Genomic DNA, 16,926 nt, shown 5'->3' with positions numbered 1-16,926 from the left:
AAATTTACTGACACCGGACATATTCAACTGGTGTTGAGCATTCGTAAATTCGTCAGTTATGCTGCGTTCTGGCACACAGCGATTTATGTCCATTGAGAACGCACTATACCTTTTAGCTATAATTTTTTACATAGGTAAGAATTACTTGAATAATCAAGCTAAACGTTGGGTAGTTAGTTAGAAATCATACAGTTAATATACTGGCAAGTTCGATGTATTAGTAACCAGCTAACGTTAGGTAACTAACTATGTTACTACGTAGCTAGCTAACATACCGGTACCTAGTACTGCTGTAATGATGATCTATGTGGTGTGTAAGGTTAGCGAAATCAAAAAATTGTCAGCCAGTGTAGTTTAAGTTTTTGAAAAATCATTACTTTATTACATTGCTCAACATGTCACAATTAGTTAAAGCAATGAATTTGTATTCGCTCTCGTCGGTCACACTTCGGCTACATATTTTCCGCCATTTTCTACAAATCTGAAAACGTTGAAGCCACGCCCATTTTCTGAAGAACTGCATATTGGGCCCAAAAATAACGGAAATAGTGTCCACTACTTAGTATACTTCGGTAGCATTCCAAACACTTAAGACACCCACTCCCCTCAGCTCTCAAATTAAGTGGACACTTCTGATGACGTACCATGACGTCAGACGAGCATACACTTGCAGGACAAGTGTGGAACCCCGTTTGGATTTTTGCATGTCAAAAGAGATACGTCAAATAACACGATTTGACGTACCAAATAAGCTTGTTGACCAATCAGGACCTGAATATGACTGCACGTCACATGCATTTAACGCATTCATAAATGTTTTAGGTAGTTATTACTCATTGATTACACTTTCACTCATATTTCATATGTCACAACGATTCATATGCTGGTAAACGCGCACCTACAGCGCTGGTCATAAAAAAAAGATAGCTAGTTCATGATGCAAACAATGTTCTACCGCAAAAACATAGCAAAACGACAATCTGTTTCAGTAGCTATAGTTACCTAGGTGTCATCTAAAATAACTCTAATTTTCTTCTTTGATCACTGGTGGTCGGACCCATCTATGTGAAGCTAGCCACAATAAGGATTAGCCACAACAATGGACTTTGCGGTTAGCCTTCAAAATAAGTGTCATTGACAGTGATGCAAATTAATACAAATAGTAGAATTATGACATACAGTGCCTTGCGAAAGTATTCGACCCCCTTGAACTTTGCGACCTTTTGCCACATTTCAGGCTTCAAACATAAAGATATAAAACTGTATTTTTTTGTGAAGAATCAACAACAAGTGGGACACAATCATGAAGTGGAACGACATTTATTGGATATTTCAAACTTTTTTAACAAATCAAAAACTGAAAAATTGGGCGTGCAAAATTATTCAGCCCCCTTAAGTTAATACTTTGTAGCGCCACCTTTTGCTGCGATTACAGCTGTAAGTCGCTTGGGGTATGTCTCTATCAGTTTTGCACATCGAGAGACTGACATTTTTTCCCATTCTTCCTTGCAAAACAGCTCGAGCTCGGTGAGGTTGGATGGAGAGCATTTGTGAACAGCAGTTTTCAGTTCTTTCCACAGATTCTCGATTGGATTCAGGTCTGGACTTTGACTTGGCCATTCTAACACCTGGATATGTTTATTTTTGAACCATTCCATTGTAGATTTTGCTTTATGTTTTGGATCATTGTCTTGTTGGAAGACAAATCTCCGTCCCAGTCTCAGGTCTTTTGCAGACTCCATCAGGTTTTCTTCCAGAATGGTCCTGTATTTGGCTCCATCCATCTTCCCATCAATTTTAACCATCTTCCCTGTCCCTGCTGAAGAAAAGCAGGCCCAAACCATGATGCAAACCATGACGGCTCAGACACAAGAGGTATGTGGCAGGGTCTACAGTCAATCACGGATTACAAAAAGAAAACCAGCCCCTTCGCGGACCAGGATATCTTGCTCCCAGACAGACTCAATAACTTCTTTGCTCACTTTGAGGACAATACAGTGCCACTGACACGGCCCGCTTCCAAAACCTGCGTACTCTCCTTCGCTGCAGCCGACGTGAGTAAAACATTTAAACGTGTTAACCCTCGCAAGACTGCAGGCCCAGACGGCATTCCCAGCCGCGTCCTCAGAGCATGCGCAGACTAGCTGGCTGGTGTGTTTACGGACATATTCAATCAATCCTTATCCCAGTCTGCTGTTCCCACATGCTTCAAGAGGGCCACCATTGTTCCTGTTCCCAAGAAAGCTAAGGTAACTGAGCTGAACGAATACCGCCCCGTAGCACTCACTTCCGTCATCATGAAGTGCTTTGAGAGACTAGTCAAGGACCATATCACCTCCACACTATCTGACACCCTAGACCCACTCCAATTTGCTTACCGCCCCAATAGGTCTACAGACGACGCAATCGCAACCACACTGTACACTGCCCTAACCCATCTGGACAAGAGGAATACCTATGTGAGAATGCTGTTCATCGACTACAGAGCAGCATTTAACACCATAGTACCCTCCAAACTCGTCATCAAGCTCAAGACCCTGGGTCTCGACCCCGCCCTGTGCAACTGGGTACTGGACTTCCCGACGGGCCGCCCCCAGGTGGTGAGGATAGGTAACAACATCTCCACCCCGCTGATCCTCAACACTGGGGCCCCATAAGGGTGCTTTCTGAGCCCTCTCCTGTACTCCCTGTTCACCCACGACTGCGTGGCCATGCACGCCTCCAACTCAATCATCAAGTTTGCGGACGACACCACAGTGATAGGCTTGATTACCAACAACGACGAGACGGCCTACAGGGAGGAGGTGAGTGCCGTCGGAGTGTGGTGTCAGGAAAATTACCTCACACTCAATGTCAACAAAACAAAGGAGATGATTGAGGACTTCAGGAAATAGCAGAGAGAGCACCCCCCTATCCACATCGACGGAACAGTAGTGGAGAGGGTAGTAAGTTTTAAGTTCCTCGGCGTACACATCACGGACAAACTGAATTGGTCCACCCAACACAGACAGCGTTGTGAAGAAGGCGCCGCCTCGGATAGCGTCTCTCCAGTGAGCCACGTTTCCGTGAAGCAAAGAACGTTACAGTCTCTGATGTCCCTCTGGAATGCTACCCTTGCTCGGATTTCATCAACCTTGTTGTCAAGACACTGGACATTGGCAAGAAGAATGCTAGGGAGTGGTGCACGGTGTGCCCGTCTCCGGAGTCTGACCAGAAGACCGCCTCGTTTCCCTCTTTTTCTGAGTCGTTTTTTTGGGTTGCTGCATGGGATCCGCTCCGTTGTCCTGTTTGTAAGGCAGAACACAGGATCCGCGTCGCGAAAAACATATTCTTGGTCGTACTGATGGTGAGTTGACGCTGATCTTATATTCAGTAGTTCTTCTCGACTGTATGTAATGAAACCTAAGATGACCTGGGGTACTAATGTAAGAAATAACACGTAAAAAAACAATAAACTGCATAGTTTCCTAGGAACGCGAAGCGAGGCGGCCATCTCTGTCGGCGCCGGAGTACAGTATATACTGTACTCTATAACATCTACTGTATCTTGCCATCTTTATGTAACACATGTATCACTAGCCACTTTAAAGCCACTTATATGTTTACATACCATACATTACTCATCTCATATGTATATACTGTACTCGATACCATCTACTGCATCTTGCCTGTGCCGTTCTGTACCATCACTCATTCATATATCTTTATGTACATATTCTTTATCCATTTACACTTGTGGAAATGTTAGGTTAGATTACTTGTTGGTTATTACTGCATTGTCGGAACTGGAAGAACAAGCATTTCGCTACACTCACACTAACATCTGCTAACCATGTGTATGTGACAAAACAAATTTGATTTGATAACTTAGCCTACTGTTCTGACTTGGTGGTGCACGTGTTGCCTTTATCGTGTTTTAGGGAAATGTCATCATTGAATATTGTAAGACTTTTCATTGTCTGCTTATATGCCCCCTTTATTTATCCTATTCTGACTTGGTGTACAGGGAGAATACTGTAAGAACGGCCCATGTTCTCAATTCTGTCGCTGTCCATTTCTAAAGTGCTGAACAAATAGTTATATTTACTACGTCCATTTTAGCTCACTCATGAATGCCTTTATCGAAATTACAGATAGCCTCTTATCCGCTCATCGTTCCATTATGCCATGGTTTGTACATCTAAATTGTCAGTAGAAACCACATTTGTTTAATAAAGCAAGTCAGCCATATCAGCTATGTTTTTAAAAAAAGGAAGGCTGAAAAAGAGACTGAATTAACTGTTTCGCTGATAGCCAGGTGTAGTGGTGGTAAGGATTCACTCCATGGTGCTGAAAATAAATCTCTGCTGTTGGGACAGCTTTAGGTAGGCCCTAACAGTTTGTGGACACCGTTTATCACCATTATAGTGCAATGAGTGTATTATTTAGTGTTGTGTAGTGACTTTGCTGGCATGCATAAAAAAAAGATGTACATGCTAAAATTGCCACTGTATGGTATATTGGCCACATACCATAACCCCTGTGCCTTCTTGCTTAATCATATTGCTTAATCATAGCAGTCAAACAAGTTAAATTGATATCCATTGATGGAAAATGATCTGGTGAGTTTAATAAGGGTTAATTATCTTTTCTCTTGTGACATATTCATATTCCTTTATTACGTCATGTCACACATAGCTTGCAATAATTATTACTTTGAGTAAAAACAAATTTAGCTTCTAACTTTGTTATTACGATACTCCTTAATTGACTCAAAAAAACGTTATGGAAAAATGGTTTATTGTATAAATGTGGCAACTCCTCTCTTGCTGTGACATTTTTGGAGGACAAGTTTTCAGGCCTTTTGGGTGGGTTTTGAGTAGTAATTGGGCAAGAAATATGAGATTGACCTGGCAACCCTGCTCCCAGAGGTCTACGAGAGAGCGGGAGGAAGACGGTGAGCTTGAGGCAGTTAAAAATGGCGAGGAAAAGGGAGATGTTTGTTAAAGAAGAATGGTAGAAAGTGTAAGCAGAGCGAGCTGAAGACAGGAGGATAAATGGATGTGAATGAGGGTGTGAATGAGGGCGACTTATTGGAGGTGGTAGGTGTGGTGAAGTTCTCAGAGCCCGAGGCTTGCACCGAGGGTCAGGATAAAGATGAGTCTGGGACAGAAGGAATTGTGAAATGTGAATTGTTTTGCTCTCAAGACAAGGGCACCATTGAAAGGAGTGATTACTGGGGTAGCAGTACATGTAAAAGTTGAACAACTGAAGGGGAAGATTCCGGGTTTGTGATGCTCGTCGTTTGGTGCGACACAGGCAGGGTGGTGAGACTGGTGAAACAGAAGAGTCATTGTCTGTTCTTTTGAGTTTTGATGTTGAGTCTGCCTGACAGTGATGTAAGGATATGTAAGTTATCCTGTACAAGCTTTTGTGCCAAATACATTACGTTGTTACAGATGTCAAGCTTATGGGCATGTGGCAGCAGCGTGTAGGAGAGAGGTTCCTAGGTGTGAGAAGTGTGCAGATGGGCATGAGATAAAGGAATGTGTATCATTAGGGAAAGTAGTGGTATGTGTTAATTGTAGGGGTGCTGATGGGGCCAGGGGATCTGAAATGTCCCGTGCGAGAGAGGCAGGTTGAGGTTTCCAGGGATAGAGTAATGCAGAAGTTGTCATATGCTGAGGCAGTGAAGAAAGTAGAGGAAGATGGATCAAGGGGGAGTGATCCTGAGAGGAGTGGTATGAGTAGTAGATCTGTACCAGTACAGAGGGATAGGCCAACAAGTGATATGTTTCAGTAAGATTGGATTTTTAGCATTTATAGCAATGGTTATCAACTGTACTGCAGGGATGGAACGTAGGTTGTAGAAAATTGAGGTTCTGGCGGCAACTGCAGAGAGGTATTTGGTGTGCGAGACTTTACATCAGAAGTGTTACAGGGTGCGTGAGGTGGTGGTGTCCCATCCTTTCAGGTTGTTTGTCTGAGGTAGGACTAAATAGATTTAAATAGTGTAGTAGGGTGGTGTTATTTTTATAAAAACAAAAAAATGTTGTGAGTGTAGTGTTAGAATAGGTGGTAGGGTATTTATTTATTTTTTCAAGCAAAGAATAATGGAGTTGTTCTCCATTCTAGTTGTTAGGGGTAATGCAACATATTGGGTGCCAACTGCTTTTAAACCTAATCGAAGAAGAAGAACCCAGCTGCCAGTTTTTCAACCAGTCGTTCAACGAAGCCCAGGTGTCTAATTCCGTATGAAAAGTAAACAGTCTATGTCTTTGATACCTTGAAGTGGCTCTGGCTATTAGTTCAATTATTAAACGAGTTCAACTAGAGACAAATGAATGTCTCAAAGAAATGTATAGGTCTATCTGTGGCAGTATTATAGCTGCCAACTACTGTGCAAAGAGCAACAAATTATGCGTGGATGCCATAGCAATTGTTTCTCTTTTGGATGTCGGCATGACATTACCTTTTTATTTCTCCTTTGCATGGTGGCATGACATTACCTTTTTATTTATCTTTTGCATGGTGGTATGACATTACCTTTTTATTTCTCCTTTGCATGGTGGCATGACATTACCTTTTTATTTCTCTTTTGCATGGTGGCATGGCCTGTTTATTGTAAGTAAACATTAGCAACTGAGTACATCACTTTTTGGAGAGGACATGTGCATTTATCGCCAGGAAATAATTATTTATTCAGCACCATCTAGTGGTAAATAGAAAGTACGGCATCCGTGGTCTGTCGCTTTGCATTGACGTAGAACACATGCGTTTTCCAGCATGGCGACATCCATAGTGTAAAGCAACTGGCAAGGACCGAAACGGCAAGTTAATGACATTTCAAAAAAATAGGTGATCTATGTACAACGTCTTCTGTACGCTATCTGCCATTACCTCCTGAAATGTAAACGCGCGGTCAATTTTGTTCATGATTCTTGATGTAAATGTATAGTATACTGTATATTTATAATTACGCTCGTCTCTGCCTTCTCTCATTTGTGAAGGACCGGACTTTTCAAATGTGGGTTATTATTCTCCATCAAAGTTCGTTGTGAAATCGAGTCACTGTCAGCATCATATGTCACTTGTCAAGTGTCACTTAGTGATTTGAAAAAGCATTAAACACTGAATGCAACATGCTGGTGTCATGAAAACACTGTCTACATGGTACCAATTCAGCACACACAGTTTTACTCCACTTCGCACTGATGTCTGTTGGATTTCAGTTAGGTGGGTCTCTTTTCACACAAAGACTGGTGCGGATATGTGTCACCTGCATTGGCCAGCAGGGATACAGGCAGCTCATTCCCAAAAGTCGACTCCCTACATGTACACTGTACACAAGGAGCTTTGGGACTGATCCTAAGGGGGAGAAAGGGGAAAATGAGAACGGGAGCAAAACAACAGACAACCTTGACCCCTCACCCCAGACTCTAACCCCTATGCACACACAGGGAAGAGGTTTGTTTGGTAAAAGGCGACCACTCTCACCCTTGGAGAGGATTAGCCGCCTTTTGCCTCAGGACTCACTAGCCCCAGAATTGTTGGTGCTGAGAGAGGAGGAGAACCCGGAAGTGAAACAGGGGGAACCTGATGGGGTTGGGGTTCAAAAAGACCACAACACTTCAGCAGCCTCGGTGATTGAGACTAAGATCCACAGCTCACAAGGAGAAGTAGAAAGTGCAGAACCACAGGTGCACATAGGACATGACACAGTTAGACCGAGAGAAGAAAAAGAGGAGGGTACTGTCATTGATAACACAGTACTAGAGCCAAATGGTTGCCCGATTCTCAGAGAGGTAACAAATTATTCACAAGAGGAGGGATACGTGACTCCTATGACTCCCACTCTTCTTCCCGGGGAGCATTTACTCACTTTTGGGGAACTGCTGTTGGCGGAGTACCGGAAGAAGGGCCGCGTGGAGTTTAGGAAGATGTTTCAGCTGCAGGATGGGCAACGTCTCCAGAGCAGTTGGGGCACCATCGGACACAGTGACATCGTCGGCCGCCACGCAGGAGACTTCATTCGGACCATCCACGGGACACCCATCCTTATACGGCGGCCCAACCTGGAGGAATACGTGCTTTATATGAAGAGGGGGCCGGCAATCGCCTATCCAAAGGTATTGTATGTAGCAGATGCTCCTTTCTGGCACTGGAAGATGCATAACCTTTTTTCCCCAGAATACATGTGCATGCAAGTGCTATCACCAGCGCAATGGTATAGTCTTGACTGTGTTGGCTTGGCTTGTGGAATCAAACATTACATGATTTGATATCAGAGATTATACTTTAACTGCACAATACATACTAAGCTACAACAGCTCATTGTAGGAAAGACTTATATCCTATGAGTTTTTCTGTCTCTTTCACACTCTCTTCTTTCTTCCTCTCTCCAGGATGCCAGTATGATGCTGATGATGATGGACGTCACAGAGGGAGACTGTGTGTTGGAGTCAGGCTCCGGGTCAGGAGCCATGTCGCTTTTCCTGTCCCGAGCTGGTTTGTATATTTATTTTATCACCTGTTTGCTATGAGTCATGATGAGTGTAAATGGACAAATGCTTGTGTGGCTGGTTGTCATACAATAGAGGGGAAAGATAAACTGCATCCATATCTTAAGCCTTCACTAGGATGAATCAGAAAGCTTTCTTCTCAACGTGAATAGTCCAAGATTGGCAATTTGGGGTGTCCCCGATACCCCTCATTCTTGTCTTGGTCCTGTGTGACTCAGTCGGTAAGAGCATAGCGTTTGCAACGCCAGGGGTTATGGGTTTGATTCCCGCTGGGGCCAAACAAACAAACACAACTTTATTTTAAGAATGTGAAATGTCAGAATAATAGTTGAGAGTGATTTATTTCAGCTTTTATTTCTTTCATCACATTCCCAGTGGGTCATAAGTTTACATACACTAAATTTGTATTTGGTAGCATTGCCTGTAAATTGTTTAACTTGGGTCAAACGTTTCGGGTAGCCTTCCACAAGCTTCCCAAAATAAATTGGGTGAATTTTGGCCCATTCCTCCTGACAGAGCTGGTGTAACTGAGTCAGGTTTGTAGGCCTTCTTGCTCACACACACTTTTTCAGTTCTGCCCACAAATTTTCTATAGGATTGAGGTCAGGGCTTTGTGATGGCCCCTCCAATATCTTGACTTTGTTGTCCTTAAGCCATTCTGCCACAACTTTGGAAGTATGCTTGGGGTCATTGTCCATTTGGAAGACCCATTTGCGACCAAGCTTTACCTTCCTGACTGATATCTTGAGATTCAATATATCCACATACTTTTCCTGCCTCATGATGCCTTCTATTTTGTGACGTGCACCAGTCACTCCTGCAGCAAAGCACCCCCACAACATGATGCTGCCACTCCCGTGCTTCACGGTTGGGATAGTGTTCTCAGCTTGAAAGTCTCCCCTTTTTTCCTCCAAACATAACGATGGCCATTATGGCCAAACAGTTATATTTTTGTTTCATCAGACCAGAAGACAGTTCTCCAAAAAGTACGATCTTTGTTCCCATGTGCAGTTGCAAATCGTAGTCTGGATTTTTTTATGGTGGTTTTGGAGCAGTGGCTTCTTCCTTGCTGAGCGGCTTTTCAGGTTATGTTGATATAGGACTCGTTTTACTGTGGATATAGATACTTTTGTACCTGTTTCCTCCAGCGTCTTCACAAGGTCCTTTGCTGCTGTTCTGAGATTGATTTGCACTTTTCGAACCAAAGTGCGTTCATCTCTAGGAGACAGAATGCGGCTCCTTCCTGAGCGGTATGACGGCTGCGTGGTCCCATGGTGTTTATACTTGCATACTATTGTTTGTACAGATGAACGTGGTCCCTTCAGGTGTTTGGAAATTGCTCCCAAGGATGAACCAGAGTTGTGGAGGTCTACAATTTTTTTCCCTGAGGTCTTGGCTGATTTCTTTTGATTTTCCCATGATGTCAAGCAAAGAGGCACTGAGTTTGAAGGTAGGCCTTGAAATACATCCACAGGTACACCTTCAATTGACTCAAATTATGTAAATTAGCCTATCAGAAGCTTCTAAAGCCATGACATAATTTCCTGGAATTTTCCAAGCTGAAAAAAGTCACAGTCAACTTAGTGCATGTTAACTTCTGACCCGCTGGAATTGTGATCCAGTGAAATAATTTGTCTGTAAACAATTGTTGGAAAAATTACTTGCCATGCACAAAGTAGATGTCCTACCCGACTTGCCAAAACTATAGTTTAACAAGAAATTTGTGGAGTGGTTGAAAAACAAGTTTTAATGACTCCAACCTAAGTGTATTTAAACTTCCTACTTCAATTGTGTGTGTGTGTGTGTGTGTGTGTGTGTGTGTATATACAGTGCCTTGCGAAAGTATTCGGCCCCCTTGAACTTTGCAACATTTTGCCACATTTCAGGCTTCAAACATAAAGATATAAAACTATTTTTTTGTGAAGAATCAACAACAAGTGGGACACAATCATGAAGTGTAACGACATTTATCGGATATTTCAAACTTTTTTAACAAATCAAAAACTGAAAAATTGGGCGTGCAAAATTATTCAGCCCCTTTACTTTCAGTGCAGCAAACTCTCTCCAGAAGTTCAGTGAGGATCTCTGAATGATCCAATGTTGACCTAAATGACTAATGATGATAAATACAATCCACCTGTGTGTAATCAAGTCTCCGTATAAATGCACCTGCACTGTGATAGTCTCAGAGGTCCGTCAAAAGCGCAGAGAGCATCATGAAGAACAAGGAACACACCAGGCAGGACCGAGATACTGTTGTGAAGAAGTTTAAAGCCGGATTTGGATACAAAAAGATTTCCCAAGCTTTAAACATCCCAAGGAGCACTGTGCAAGCGATAATATTGAAATGGAAGGAGTATCAGACCACTGCAAATCTACCAAGACCTGGCCGTCCCTCTAAACTTTCAGCTCATACAAGGAGAAGACTGATCAGAGATGCAGCCAAGAGGCCCATGATCACTCTGGATGAACTGCAGAGATCTACAGCTGAGGTGGGAGACTCTGTCCATAGGACAACAATCAGTCAAATATTGCACAAATCTGGCCTTTATGGAAGAGTGGCACGAAGAAAGCCATTTCTTAAAGATATCCATAAAAAGTGTTGTTTAAAGTTTGCCACAAGCCACCTGGGAGACACACCAAACATGTGGAAGAAGGTGCTCTGGTCAGATTAAACTTTTTGGCAACAATGCAAAACGTTATGTTTGGCGTAAAAGCAACACAGCTCATCACCGTGAACACACCATCCCCACTGTCAAACATGGTGATGGCAGCATCATGGTTTGGGCCTGCTTTTCTTCAGCAGGGACAGGGAAGATGGTTAAAATTGATGGGAAGATGGATGGAGCCAAATACAGGACCATTCTGGAAGAAAACCTGATGGAGTCTGCAAAAGACCTGAGACTGGGACGGAGATTTGTCTTCCAACAAGACAATGATCCAAAACATAAAGCAAAATCTACAATGGAATGGTTCAAAAATAAACATATCCAGGTGTTAGAATGGCCAAGTCAAAGTCCAGACCTGAATCCAATCGAGAATCTGTGGAAAGAACTGAAAACTGCTGTTCACAAATGCTCTCCATCCAACCTCACTGAGCTCGAGCTGTTTTGCAAGGAGGAATGGGAAAAAATGTCAGTCTCTCGATGTGCAAAACTGATAGAGACATACCCCAAGCGACTTACAGCTGTAATCGCAGCAAAAGGTGACGCTACAAAGTATTAACTTAAGGGGGCTGAATAATTTTGCACGCCCAATTTTTCAGTTTTTGATTTGTTAAAAAAGTTTGAAATATCCAATAAATGTCGTTCCACTTCATGATTGTGTCCCACTTATTGTTGATTCTTCACAAAAAAATACAGTTTTATATCTTTATGTTTGAAGCCTGAAATGTGGCAAAAGGTTGCAAAGTTCAAGTGGGCCGAATACTTTCGCAAGGCACTGTATATCTATCTATATGGACACACCTACTCATTCTAGGGTTTTTCTTTCTTTTACTATTTTCTACACTGTAGAAAAAGCTATGAAATAACACATGGAATAATGTAGTAACCAAAAAAGCTTCACCTGCAATGCTTTTCCAACCGTCTTGAAGATATTCCCACATATGCTGAGCACTTGTTGGATGCTTTTCCTTCACTCTCCAGTCCAACTCATTGCCAACCATCTCAATTGGGTTGAGGTTGTGTGATTGTGGAGGCCAGATCATCTGATGCAGCACCATCACTCTCCTTCTTGGTCATATAGCCCTTACACAGCCTGGAGGTGTGTTTTGGGTCATTGTCCTATAGAAAACAAATGATAGTCTCACTAATCGCAAACCAGGCGGGAGTGTGTATCACTGCGGAATGCTGTGGTAGCCATGCTGGTTAAGTGTGGCTTGAATTCTAAATGATTGGATGACATCGTCACCAGCAAAGCACCTCCACACCATCACACCTCCTCCATCTTTCATGGTAGGAACCACACATGCAGAGATCATCCGTTCACCTACTCTGCATCTCAACAAAAATCTCACGTTTGGACTCACCAGACCAAAAGGACAGATTTCCACCGGTCTAATGTCCATTGGTCATGTTTCTTGGTCCAAACAAGTATCTTCTTCTTATTGGTGTCCTTTAGTAGTGGTTTCTTTGCAGGTATTCGACCATGAAGGCCTGATTCACACACTCCTCTGAACAGTTGATATTGAGATGTGTCTGTAACTTGGTATTTTATTTGGATCCCCATTGGCTGATGGAATGGAGTTCCATGCAATAATGGCTCTAAATAATACTATACTCTTTCTTGAATTTGTTCTGGATTTGGGGACTGTGAAAAGACCCCTGGTGTCATGTCTGGTGGGATAAGTGTGTGTCAGAGCTGTGTGTAAGTTGACTATGCAAACAATTAGGAATTTTCAACACATTAATGTTTCTTAGAAGAAGTGATGCAATCAGTCTCTCATCAACTCTTAGCCAAGAGAGACTGGCATGCATAGTATTTACATCAGTCCTCTGTCCTCTGACAGCTTAACTAGGTCTTTCCTTGCAGCACTGGACCACACTCTGTGAAGCTTTTGTTTGGGCTGCAATCTGAGGTGCAGTTCACTCTAATAAACGTATCCTCTGCAGCAGAGGTAACTCTGGGTCTTCCTTTCCTGGGCCGGTCCTCATGAGCCAGTTTCATCATAGCGCCTGATGGTTTTCGCATCTGCTTTTGAAGAAATTTTCCGGATTGACTGACCTTAATGTCTTAAAGTTTATGAGTTCTGACTCTAAACTTGAAATATTGTTAATTATCAGGTATCCTGTTGAAATATTGAGTGCCATAGTCTGGTTTCTACATCAGAAGTTAATGATTATCTGTAGGAGGAATGTATATGGTGTCAATTAAGCTTGGAATGTGCTGAATAAAGGAAAATAAAGGTTACATACTGTTCATATGAAATGGGTAAAACCATATGTAAACATGATTAAAGTGACCAGTGTTCCATGTCTACGTACATAGGGCAGCCTCTAAGGTGCATTGTTAGGTATTGTTAGGTACAGTCGTCCAACGATTGTGCTTTTTTCGCAAATGCGCTTTTGTTAAATCATCCCCCAGTGTTGCAACAATTATATGCAACACAGGACACGCTAGATAAACTAGTAATATCATCAACCTTGTGTGATAACTAATGATTATGATTGGTTTTTATAAGATAAGTTTAATGCTAGCTAGCAACTTACCTTGGCTTCTACTGCATTCGCCTCCTGGAGGCAACGAGAGGCATGTGGTTAGAGGGTTGGACAAGTTAACTGTAAGGTTGCAAGATTGAATCCCCAGAGCTGACAAGGTGAAAATCTGTCATTCTGCCCCTGAACAAGGCAGTTAACCCACCGTTCCTAGGCCATCATTGAAAATAAGAATGTGTTCTTGACTGACTTGCCTAGTTAAATAAAGGTATCATTTAAAAAAAAATTATCTGCAAAATCGGCTCCCAAAAATACCTTGAATAACTTCAATAACTTATAATAATTTTGCACGCCCAATTTTTCAGTTTTTGATTTGTTAAAAAAGTTTGAAATATCCAATAAATGTCGTTCCACTTCATGATTGTGTCCCACTTGTTGTTGATTCTTCACAAAAAAATACAGTTTTATATCTTTATGTTTGAAGCCTGAAATGTGGCAAAAGGTCGCAAAGTTCAAGGGGGCCGAATACTTTCGCAAGGCACTGTAGATTGTGTACTCTGTGATTCTCACCAAATAGGTTGTCTTCTCACACTATTCAAACTCTACAATCAATAAACAGCTTAGGAAGCTACCTTAGCCTTCAGATCACATATTGCAAACCAATCTTAACTAAAAACTCCACAAATGTTGGAATTTTTGTGAGCCCTTGACAATTGGTAATCAACATCCAAAAACAGCACACATTTTCCAGCGAACCTGCACATCATCATCTTCTCTCTTTTGTGGCACCAATATGAGGATGTTGCAGTAGTCTAGTGTGTGGTGCGGGAATAATGACAAGCAAACCTGGGGAGCTTTGAGTTCACATTGCCCTAAAAAAGGGAACCAGACGCAGAATTCAAGCGAACCGAACTCAGACCACCTCTCGAGACGGTCTCAGTTTGGTTCACTTCAGGGGCTCTTTTGAGTGGTCTGAGTTACTTTGGAGTGTTCACACTGTACAAAAAATTCAGCGAACCGCACTGAGTTTACAAACATTGGTTGAAAGGGACCAAGTGTGAAAACACCCTAAAAATGGCTGCTTAATGGCATGTATTATTATTATTATTATTGTTCTCCCCAGTGGGCTCCAAGGGCAGTGTTATGAGTGTGGAAATCAGGGAGGACCACCACAGACGAGCCGTGCTCAACTACAACCGCTGGTGTTCCTCCTGGATCCTGCGGCGAGGAGAGGAATGGCCTGACAACGTCCAGTTTCATAACTCTGACCTGCAGGGGGCCTCCTTGCTCCTCGCCGGGCGAGGGTTTCACTCTGTAAGGATATGTATTTTTTGCTTGTAATTGAGTGCATGTCACTTATAGTTTTTATTGAGCAACTCTGTAAACTGGTGTATTTTTGTATAATTGTTTTTTTTACACTGCAAGGCAAATCACCTTGGAAATCGTATCATTTATGATAGGGCATACAGAGAAATAGAGGGGCAGAAGTAGGGCCCCTACTCCTGGGGGCAAAGACTGAGTGGCCGAGACAGGGCTTGACCCCCCGTCACCATGGGGGTAGGCGGGTCACGATATGGGAGCATTACTGCTGCGCCAGATTCCAGCACTAATCATGGTTTTCAGCCCAGGAGTTGAATCTGTGTCTGGGAAACCCTCCCTTGACCAGCCACTAACCTTTAGAAACTTGTGTGTGTGTTTCAGATTGCTCTGGATATGATAAACCCTCAATTGGTTTTGCCCACTGTGATTCCACATCTCCACCCCGGAGCAGTTTGTGCTGTCTACCTAGCCAAGTGAGTAACCTCGACCCGTCCATAAACAACCCCTAGCCCATACCCCATAAACACTGCCTACACCTGTCCAGTCCTTTCAGATCTCAAGTGTGAAGGGGTTCAGAGGTTATTTCTGGACAGGGCCCTCATTTCCTCATATACTTTGCTTTCAAGTGTGTTTTCCATTTTTGAGGTACTTTACGTGTCTCCTTCACTCTCTTCTGTGTGATTTAGTATAACACAGGTCATTGATCTACTGGAGGGCCTCCGATGCTCTGCCCTCCCCCTGCTGTGTGAACGCATCATCGAAGTGCAGCTCAGGGATTGGCTGTTGGCTCCGGCACTCCAGAAAGATGGGCGGTTCTGCCGGAGGAAAGCTCCTCCCTCAGCGAGAAACCAGGAGGAAGGGGAGAATAACAAGTCTGATGAAGAAAAAGGTGATTTCTTGTTCAAATTATCCGGTCACATGGGGATCCTTGGATGTCATAATGTCTGTCTAAACTAAAGGCAATTACAATATCCCGCTGCAGTTGCATTATATGATTCCCTTATACAGAAATGTTATTCTGACCCTGTCTTTCACATGGCACATGGTCACTGACTTTTTCAAAATAAAAGCCCTCTATTTAGTAATATTGTGTGTTAACACACATTTTGTTATTCTTTCAGAATACACAAGCAGTCCGGAACCCGCACCATATGGGAGTGTCCCTTACATTGCTCGACCTCACCCGGAGCAAGCTAGCCACACAGGTTAGTGTCAATAACCATGTTTCCGTAAAGTTAAGTCATATCGACTGACAAATCAGATGTAGACAGTCATTTAGCTGAGTATACTGGACTTCCTTTAATGGTGGTTAAGTGATGATATGTATTGGAAATTTGCATCAAGCTCATTATTTGAATGCTAATTATTAAATATTGCTCTCATCATAACCTACCCTGTCCACTTTACCAGCAAACCATTGTCTAGATTAGAGAGCATGCGCCAAATCCAGATTGGGCAAGTTTGATATATATAGTTTGTGTGACAACCATCAGTAGAGTGGATAATGCAATGGGAACACAAGTTTAAGTACATAAGCGCCCCACGTTATCATGCACAGCCTTAAGTCAGTTTCATGGAAAATGTGCATATTTGATCAAATTAGCATGAAACCGCTACGTAACCTATTCGATGTGGGGTCTGTTGGGATAGATATGATTTTCTGCTATGGAGAATTGGGCAGCTCTTCATCTGCTACATTCAGAATACATCAATGGTATTGTGTTGTTCACTGTGACATTTTGTCCTTTCAGCATTCCTGGTGAAACTGAGGAAGAGTCAGGGGTAGCTCGCCTCCGAAGACCCATCAGAGGAGCGATTGGGTGTATTATATTCATAAATGTTATTTGGTACTGCAGAGGAAAATGTAGTTGCCCTATAATCAGTCTGGAAATTGAAATTCATACTTCTTGACAACACGCCAAATATAAAGACTCAATAAAACACCAAAC

At 42.6% G+C, this 16,926-nt stretch overlaps 1 protein-coding gene across 1 annotated transcript; it reads left to right on the top strand.

Moving 5' to 3' along the window:
- The first annotated feature begins 5,739 nt into the window (after positions 1-5,739).
- trmt61b (tRNA methyltransferase 61B) lies at positions 5,740-16,925 on the top strand. The gene is made up of 7 exons (XM_021585702.2): positions 5,740-8,108; positions 8,385-8,487; positions 14,781-14,971; positions 15,359-15,450; positions 15,664-15,866; positions 16,099-16,182; positions 16,729-16,925. Exons 1-7 carry the CDS (start codon positions 7,194-7,196, stop codon positions 16,761-16,763), a joined length of 1,623 nt encoding a protein of 540 aa, XP_021441377.2. The 5' UTR covers positions 5,740-7,193; the 3' UTR covers positions 16,764-16,925.
- The last annotated feature ends 1 nt before the right edge of the window (position 16,926 follows it).

The sequence above is a fragment of the Oncorhynchus mykiss genome, chromosome 26, assembly GCF_013265735.2.
Source record: "Oncorhynchus mykiss isolate Arlee chromosome 26, USDA_OmykA_1.1, whole genome shotgun sequence".
In the NCBI taxonomy this organism is placed as follows: domain Eukaryota; kingdom Metazoa; phylum Chordata; class Actinopteri; order Salmoniformes; family Salmonidae; genus Oncorhynchus; species Oncorhynchus mykiss.
This window is presented reverse-complemented; position numbering and strand designations above follow the sequence as displayed.